This window comes from Colossoma macropomum, unplaced genomic scaffold (assembly GCF_904425465.1).
Source record: "Colossoma macropomum unplaced genomic scaffold, Colossoma_macropomum, whole genome shotgun sequence".
NCBI classification, from domain to species: Eukaryota; Metazoa; Chordata; class Actinopteri; order Characiformes; family Serrasalmidae; genus Colossoma; species Colossoma macropomum.
Window position 1 is genome coordinate 29,988,204 of NW_023494794.1, and position 9,014 is coordinate 29,997,217.

At 41.1% G+C, this 9,014-nt stretch overlaps 1 protein-coding gene across 1 annotated transcript; it reads left to right on the plus strand.

Annotated features, from left to right (window-relative positions):
* Window positions 1-121: 121 nt before the first annotated feature.
* On the plus strand, window positions 122-7,611 carry cunhxorf58 (chromosome unknown CXorf58 homolog). The gene is made up of 8 exons (XM_036580317.1): window positions 122-196; window positions 1,073-1,181; window positions 1,484-1,578; window positions 2,124-2,229; window positions 2,889-3,020; window positions 5,229-5,386; window positions 6,724-6,832; window positions 7,387-7,611. The coding sequence occupies exons 1-8, from the start codon at window positions 186-188 to the stop codon at window positions 7,609-7,611; spliced, it is 945 nt and encodes a 314-aa protein (XP_036436210.1). The 5' UTR covers window positions 122-185.
* The last annotated feature ends 1,403 nt before the right edge of the window (window positions 7,612-9,014 follow it).

A 9,014-nucleotide genomic window follows, 5' to 3' on the forward strand; every position in this document is an offset into this window, starting at 1 on the left:
TAAATAATCGTTTTTGCACATCCGACTGTATTTTTGTTTAATTTGGAACCGAAACGGTCCACTTAGGCATTATAAGACTCTATTTTCATGTTTGGCATATTTTCTACCTACATGTCTCGTTTCCTGGCAACAGAGACGAACCCAAACCAGCTCCTGCTGCTCAACAAGACCTGCAGGGTCTAATAATGGAATACGGGTGAGTTATAGATTTTAAAACCTGGCATTGTTTTCACACTGGAAAATAGTTTGGTAGGTCAGTGTTTTATCTTTCCAATGTGCTCCTCATGTATAAAGCACTTTGAGAAAATTTAAACTACTTTATAAAGTATATCAAAACTGAACTGCACTGAACTTAAATCAGGTTTTACAGTATTAGAGGCTTCAGCAAAGAGAATTGACTCTTTTCTGCCTCTTTTCTTCGGCCAGCACTGTGAAAAGAAGAAGTTTTGTCTGAATAAAGTCAGTAATGTGGTTTAAAGTCCACCGAATCTCCAGCAGGAACATATTCATGAGAATATAAAGAGACTAAATCAGGCTAAATCAGTTTTTCCACTTTATTTATTTGAATTAAACGTTTATTTGACTGATATGTCATATTAATAACTGTTACTCAGCCATTACCCTGCTGAAAAAATAACATGGACACCATTAAGTGTGTCTGTTGGTTCCTGATGGTTTTGTAATGGTTTTTAATGGGTTGATGGTTTAACAGGAGACCAGTGGCTGATTCTAAATGCATCTGATGGTTTCCTAATGGGATCTAAAGGTGTCCTACAGGGTCTCTACTGGAAATCATTAAGTCGATTCCCATTAGAAAGCAAAACCATGAAGTTTTAAGCCTGGTGGTTTCTCAGGGTCCTTTCTCAGGAGGGTCTTGTCTCAGGAGGGTCTTTTCTCAGGAGGGTCTTTTCTCAGTGAAGAGTGAAACATCATAAACTAGACGTCAGAATGTAAAGTGATGGTTATTTACAATTTAAAGCATTTTGGAAGAAGAAGCACAACAGAACGTTCTACCATGCTGAAATAAACAATATTGATTAATTAACTGATTAATGAATCTGTTTTTGTGCAGATTGGACTGTGAGAAACGTGAGAAATCGGCACGGAGAATCCAGGAGTTCTGGAGATCCTATCAGGACCGAAAACTCTTCCACCTTCTGATGAACACAGTACGCTCAGCGGTCAGTTCAGCTCCAAAACACCCTCCAAAACATCTGATAACTAAGTATTTAGGAACCACTGTGAACAGAATACTGAATAATTCATAGTAGATACTGAATAATTCATGGTAGATACTGAATAATTCATAGTAGATACTGAATAATTCATAGTAGATACTGAATATCATATTTATGTCTGTAATTCATTTATGTGTGTGTGTGTATCTGTGTGTGTGTGTGTGTATCTGTGTGTGTGTGTGTGTATCTGTGTGTGTGTGTGTGTGTGTGTGTGTGTATGTGTGTGTGTGTGTGTGTGTGTGCAGGAACAGTGTGTGACTCCTGCAGTTCTGCGTCAGTTCAGTCCTCTGGAGGCGAACCTGCTGACTGACCGCAGTCTGCAGTGTAAGGTCAGATTCAGGTACTGACCCACCGTCACTCGACGGCTCTGCAGAACCTTCCGTGTTTTAAAGGGAACCGACATTAAAATGAAAGTTCAGACAAATTGAGAGTCTCTTCTCCCCCAAACACAGCTGCTCTCTAGTTTTAGCTCTTGAGCTACGAGGCTAATGTAGCTCACAGGTAATGGAAGCTAATTCCCACCGATTAGCATGATGCTAACTGGATTTGTGTTGTTAAATAAACTCAGATTATGTGTTTTTTCTGTGACCTCATATTTAAAGTTCAGTACATATTCTGAATTTCAACTCTGCACCCTTTAAAATGGGTTCTTTAAGGGTTCTTGAGTAAAGGTAATGGTTAAGTATAGAACCATGAGAACTCAGGACCAGGTTGACTTTTTTGCATCATTGATGCGAATGATGGAGAACCTGTTGTACAGGCTTCTATGAAGTAACGTTTTAAAATGGTTCTATATGTATCAAAAATGTTCTGTTGTTGTTAGGTCTCGAACCTTTTTGGTATTATATAGAACCTTTTTTGCTAAGAGTGTGTTCTGTTGTTTAGGTTCTCCGGGCCTCAGTTCCCACCTGTTATCGTGTTTAAGATCTTCCACACGGGCCGAGGGCGGCGCTACCTGTCCGGGAAAAAACTCTTCAGGCCGTCCAACCAGGTGAGTCCTTCACCTGACAGGTGTACTGACCATACACGCTTAGAAAGATGGTTCTTCAAGGGTTCTTTAGTAAAGAGAATTGTTCTATGTCCACGCTTTAAAAGGATGGTTCTTCAAGGGTTCTTTACTAAGGGAATGGTTCTGTATACATCCTAAAAAGATGGCTCTTTAAGGGTTCTTTAGTAAAGACAGTGGCTCTATATAAATGTTTTAAAACAGTGGTTCTTCAAAGGTTCTTCACTAAAGGGAATGGTTCTCTATACATGCTTTAAAAACATTGTTCTTCAAAGGTTCTTTAGTTAGGAGAATGGTTCTGTATGCATGCTTAAAAAGATGGTTCTCCAAAGGTTCTTTAGTAAAGAGGATGGTTATGTACAAATATTCGCACATCTCTTTAGTATTCAATATCAACTACTGAATTATTTAGTTTCCACTGTGATTTATTTAGTATCTACTATGAATTATTCAGTATCTACTATGAATTATTCAGTATCTAATAATGAATCTCTTAATTTAATGCTTGTTATCAGTCTGTGTGTTTGTCTGCTCTGGTCACTGTGCTACACGTCCTCATATGTGTAGCGTATTTGCCGAAATAAAGTGAATCTGATTCTGACTCTGGCTCTGGTTCTGGTTCTGATCCGGATGTGTCTGCACAGGCCACTGCAGACTCCTGTAGGATGATGGGGAACAGGAGGTTTATGGAGCTGCTGATGGAGGACGAGGATCAGTGGCATGGCCGAGAGATCTCAGACCCCATAGACATCACCTGCATGAGAGACTACGTACAGGTGAGAACACACACTGCTGACGCACCCAGCAGGTTACAGTGCTATTCTGACGGAGCCCCTCCTGCTTTAAAGGGTCTGTATACATTGTTCTTGCGTTTTTCCCCCCTGAGGTCCACTTATCAACGTGCGTTCTTGTGTGTTCTAGCTCCCTTGTGTTCAAGAACACATTTACCAAGTTAATGTACCCGGATGCGTTCTTGCTCTGCCCCCAAAACCGAGGACGCATCGGTTGGTGACTTGCCGACAAGAACTTACAGAAAGACCCAGCAATCACTGCAGCGTCATCGTGCCGGCGGAGCAGACTGACCCACAGCTGCGCATTTATAGTTCTCTTTTTAGAGAAAAACGCTGCTCTGAATAACTCAAAATGAGGCGCAAAATAGACATTAAAGTTGTCAGTACCACTTTAAAATAAGACCACCCTTATAAAGCGTTCATTAATGGTTTGGGCTTGAAATGTGTTTATTAATGGTTATTAATCAAGTCAAAGTTTATTTATGTAACAGTTTTTACAACAGGTGTTGTCACAAATAGCTTTACAGAAAAATCCAGGTCTGAGCCCCCATGAGCGTCGCCAATGACGACAGTGGCAGGAAAAACTCCTTAAGAGAAGGAGGAAGAAACACTGAGAGGAACCAAGACTCAAAAGGGGAACCCATCCTCCTCTGGTCAACACCGGATAGCAAACAGCTTTAGAATAAAATATTCCAATACAAAAACAGGGAAAAACAGGTGGAGCAACGGTTAATTAGATAGATTGAGTTTATGCTGCAGCAGCAGGAGGGTCAGTTCATGAGGGTGAGGTCTGCACAGCTTTGTACAGCATGAAGCTCAATGGTGGTCAAAACGGTGCAGATCAGCCAATGGAGATGGAGCTCTGGTGACTCTAATCAGGTCCTAAAGACCTTAAAACCATTAATAAGCAGTTACAACACATAAATAAAAGGTCAGTAGTGACCTGTTGGTCCAATTGTGATTCTTCATTCATATATACACTGTTAAACCTCAGATTTCGATGTTTACCAGTCTGACTGTGTTTTCATCATCAGTCAGTATTAAACTGATCAGCTTTATCACATATTTATAATCATCAGATATCACAGCACACTTCTGCTCTTTTTATGAATGTGGTATAACCGCTTATTAATGGTTTTCAAAGCATTTGAGACATAATAACCATTACCAACTAATTTTAAACCATTAATAAACGCTTTATAAGGGTGATCTAATTTTAAAGTGGTACCAAGTTGTCACATCTTTGCTGATTTGGTTCCAATAATACCTGATATGAACGTCTGCTTTGACAGGTCATAGGTTTGAGACTCCATTTAGATCAACAGTACCAGCTGTGGGAGCCTTAGCCAAGTTAGTAATGGTCGAGGCAGAATTTGGGCCGAACCGATGATGAACTTGAATGATGGAGTTGTGTTTCACTCTAATATGTTTATTAAATTATTTGCTGCGCAGTGTAAATGTGTTGATTTATATTATTAAGTTGTTCCTTTGGTGTTTCACCTTTGTAACATCAGCCTCTCGGCCCCTTAGTAATACTTTAACCACCTTTAAATTAAGAGTAACTGTCAAACCCTCTCAGAAATAAAGCACTAGACTGTCACTGGGTCAGCACCCCTCCTGTCACTGGGGTGGGACCCTCAAGGGTCCATCTCAGTACTTTTAGTCAGGCCAGTCTGAGTGTTCATGGTTCTATATAGAACCATTTTCTTTACTAAAGAACCTTGAAGAAGCATCTTTTTTAAGAGTGTAGAACCTTTTTGAAAAGCGTTCAATATATAGCACCAAAAAAGGTTCTTCTATTGGTACAATGTCAAGCTTGTTACAATAGAAGAGCCCTTTTGGTGCTGTGTAGAACCATCTACGGCACATTCTCCATCAGTCTGAAGAACACTTTCATGATGCAAAGAACCCTTTAATCATGCAAGGGGTTCTTTGAGTGTTCATGGTTGTACACAGAACCATTTTCTTAACTAAGAACACTTGAAGAACCATCTTTTTATGAGTGTATATATATATAGAACCAGACTCAACACATTCTCCATCAGTCTGAAGAACACTTTCATGATGCAAAGAACCCTTTAATCATGCAGAGGGTTCTTTGAGTGTTCATGGTTCTATATAGAACCATGTATCTTTTTTTAGAGTGTAGTGGAGTTGGACTTTTAACTGAACTTTTAACTGAACCTCCTTCAGTACTCCAGTCACCTGGATGAGTTACCTGCCTGTGTTGGGGGGAGAGAGAACGGCTGGAGGCGTCTGAGTCTGCAGGTTCTGACCCGGGACAGAGTAACGGACCCTGTGGTGGACAAACTCGAGAAGGAAGCACTTTCAAGACCATCTAGACCCCTCAGGTAGAACACTGACACACGGTCATCTGTAAATATGGACAGAAGTGAAGACTCACCCTTGAGGTACTGTGGAAACTGGATATATTAGACTTTAAATCGCTTTAATCTCAGACACAGAGCGCCAACCCTCTAACACACTTACCGATGGCTATGGCATCACTGGGGTTCAAACTCACAACCTCCTTGTGCACGTGTCAGGATCCAGTCCTCGCGGATCAGAACACTGCAGACTTCAGCTCACTGCCTCATTAAACACACCTCACTCAGCTCATCAGTTAATTAACAAAGCCTTCATGAACTGAACTCAGGGCATCAGATGAGGGTAAACACTCATCTCCCCAGCACTTTGGCCCCCAGTTGGCCCCCAGTTGGCCCCCCAGAAGGTCTCCAATTTGATATTCCTGTCCAAGTGAATGATTCAGCCATTGCACCACTCACTAGACCATCACGATCTGCTGTTTTTGTTGTTTTAACTGTGAAAGTAATGCAGCGCAATGGACTGAGAATTTACCCCAATATCAGAAGAATCTGAGTTTGAAGGCCATCGATCCACAGCTGTCCACATCTGGAATCACAAGACAAGAAAATGCCTGGTGGGACAGCATGATAGAATGAGTTTCAGCTGGTGGAGAAACTGAGTGAAAAAAAAAAACAATAGCTCATCTGCTGCTGCACAGTTTGTGTTGGTCATCCTCTAGTCCTTCATCAGTGGTCACAGGACGCTGCCCACAGGACGCTGTGGGCTGGATATTTTTGGTTGGTGGACTATTCTCAGTCCAGCAGCGACACTGAGGTATTTAAAAACTCCAGCAGCACTGCTGTGTCTGATCCACTCAGACCAGCGCAACACACACTAACACACCACCACCACGTCAGTGTTACTGCAGTGCTGAGAATGATCCACCACCCAAATAGTACCTGCTCTGTGAGGGTCCATGGGGGTCCTGATCACTGAAGAACAGGGTAAAAGGGGGCTAACAAAGTATCAGAGAAACAGATGGACTACAGTCTGTAACTGTAGAACTACAAAGTGCACCTATATAGTAAGTGGAGCTGATAAAATGGACAATGAGCATAGAAGCAAGGAGGTGGTCAGAATGTTATGTATGCACACACACACACACACACACACACACACACACACACACACATATATATATATATATATATATATTAATTACTCTCTTCAGCTTTTCACACCATGTCATTCATCTTATCGTATTAACGTCACACTCATAAAGAGGGTCCGGCTCGATGTTTAGGTCTCATGTCACTTGTATTACTCCAAGACTGGACTGTCTCTGTATGAACTCTCCATCATTCCTCCATGCTGTCCTCAGGTTCCCCGCTGTCCCCCCCTCCTCAGCAGTGTCCAGCCGGCGGTCAGCCCGGGCTCAGAGCATCTCCGCCCGCAGGAAACTCCTCTACACCCGCAGAGAGGAGCAGAGGGTGAGGACACGTTCAGCTAATCAACCTCTTCCCACCCTCTGTCTGTCTGTGTCTATCTATCTATCTATCTATCTACTTATTGATCTATCTATATGTTTATCTATCTATCTATCTATCTATCAACTTATTGATCTATCTATCTACTTATTGATCTATCTATATGTTTATCTATCTATCTATCTATCTATCTACTTATTGATCTATCTATATGTTTATCTATCTATATGTTTATCTATCTATCTATCTATCTATCAACTTATTGATCTATCTATCTATCTATTTATCTATCTATCTATCTATCTATCAACTTATTGATCTATCTATCTATCTATCTATCTATCTATCTATCTATCTATCTATCCACTTATTGATCTATCTATATGTTTATCTATCTATCTATCTATCTACTTATTGATCTATCTATCTATCTATCTATCTATCTATCTTTCTATCTATCTATCTATCTATCTATCTATCTATCTATCTATCTGTCTGTCTTTCTGTTTATCTGTCTAATCTGTCTAATCTGTCTGTGTGTCTGTCTGTGTTTGTAGGCTTTGGGTGAAGATCAGGAGGAGAAACAGACTCACAGTGTAATCAGTATAAACATCAATCAGATGAATGATGAAGACGGAGCTGACGAGGAGCTGATTAATCCTGACCCGTCGTCATTGCTGGAGTTGGACGAGGACTCTCAGTGGGAAGAAGAAGCTGAGAAACTGTGCTGCTGGACCGGTCAGCTTACAATTGACACCATCGACCAGCTGGACTACATCTGACCACTAAAACATCTGACATTAAAGCTCCAGCTGTTATTATGAGAATTAAAGGCCACATCTGTTCCTCTTGTTTCACAGATGAAATTCAAACACTGTCTGCTGGTTTTTTTAAGCAAAGCTGGACCTAAATATGAGGAATAAATCTTCACTGAGGTTTAAAAATATGATATTACATAGATAACAATGTTTTTTCAGACTGAGTATGAGTTCATACCTTTTAGGACTTGCTGATACCGAGTCTGATACCATAATGAATTACCTACTTAGAATGAAGTAGTTGTTAGTGTAAATGAGTGTAATGTGCCTTAACAGGTAAATCATTAAATCTATCTGATGTTAATGAAGGTCGTTATCTCGCTCTGCTACATCAGTGATCTCTGATCGAGCAGCGCTGCAGTGGAGGTTTAGTTTCCCATCAGAAAAGCTCTTCTGTACAGCTGTAAGTAAAGTAGGTTTCATAGTTTTGATCCTCATCGGTCTCTTTCAGCAGCAGCACAGTGACAGCAGGAATCACGTCCGAGGCTGACGCATCCGAGGAGCTCACGCTTCCAGTTTTCCGTCTTGTTGGAGTCTTTTGATTGGCTGGTTGAGCTGTAGCTGAATGTCCTCTAAAGCCAGACAGACACTGTGATTTTAGTGATCTTGTTCTTTGGTGACTCTCACTGTACGTTTGAATAGACCATCATGTTCAGACAAAGCCACGGCTTATATACTAACACTGTACGAAACGCTCCGTCTGACTGACCTGCTACGGGAAACACAGCCTCTACAGATGCTCTGTCTATGGACCGTTATCAATAAAGCCGATTCATTCAGAATAACCGAGTACTGAGCAAACACACTGCTAACACTGAGCACTGAAGCTACAAGCAGGTGCTGATGTTCGCGGTATGATAGTTCAGTCTGTCTACAGCCTGATTTACACAGACAATTTAATAAACCACCATAATAATTTACACCTCACTATTCTCTTCACTGCATTCGGTTTACGTTACACAGTATCAGCTGCTATCAGAATGTTGGTGTCTGTAAATTTTTTTGAGTGAATAAATCGTAAAACAGTAAAGGCCCAATACCAGTTTGAGTATCAATGCATTCCTAAGTGTAACCATGGAAATGGGTGCAGTGTAACCACGGAATTGGGTGTAGTGTAACCATGGAAATGGGATTAGTGTAACCATGGAAATGGGTGTAGTGTAACAAGGGAAACGGGTGTAGTGTAACCATGGAAATGGGTGTAGTGTAACAAGGGAAACGGGTGTAGTGTAACCATGGAAATGGGTGTAGTGTAACCATGGAAACCGGTGTGGCATAACCATGGAAATGGGCGTAGTGTAACCATGGAAACCAGTGTGGCATAACCAGGGAATGAGTGTGGCGTAACCATGAAAATGGGTGTAGTG

Excerpts from the sequence above, each read along its gene's own strand:
- cunhxorf58 (XM_036580317.1), top strand. Across the intron at positions 3,021-5,228 it reads GCATGAGAGACTACGTACAG|TACTCCAGTCACCTGGATGA; the intron begins GTGAGAACACAC and ends AACCTCCTTCAG. Across the intron at positions 6,833-7,386 it reads CCCGCAGAGAGGAGCAGAGG|GCTTTGGGTGAAGATCAGGA; the intron begins GTGAGGACACGT and ends CTGTGTTTGTAG.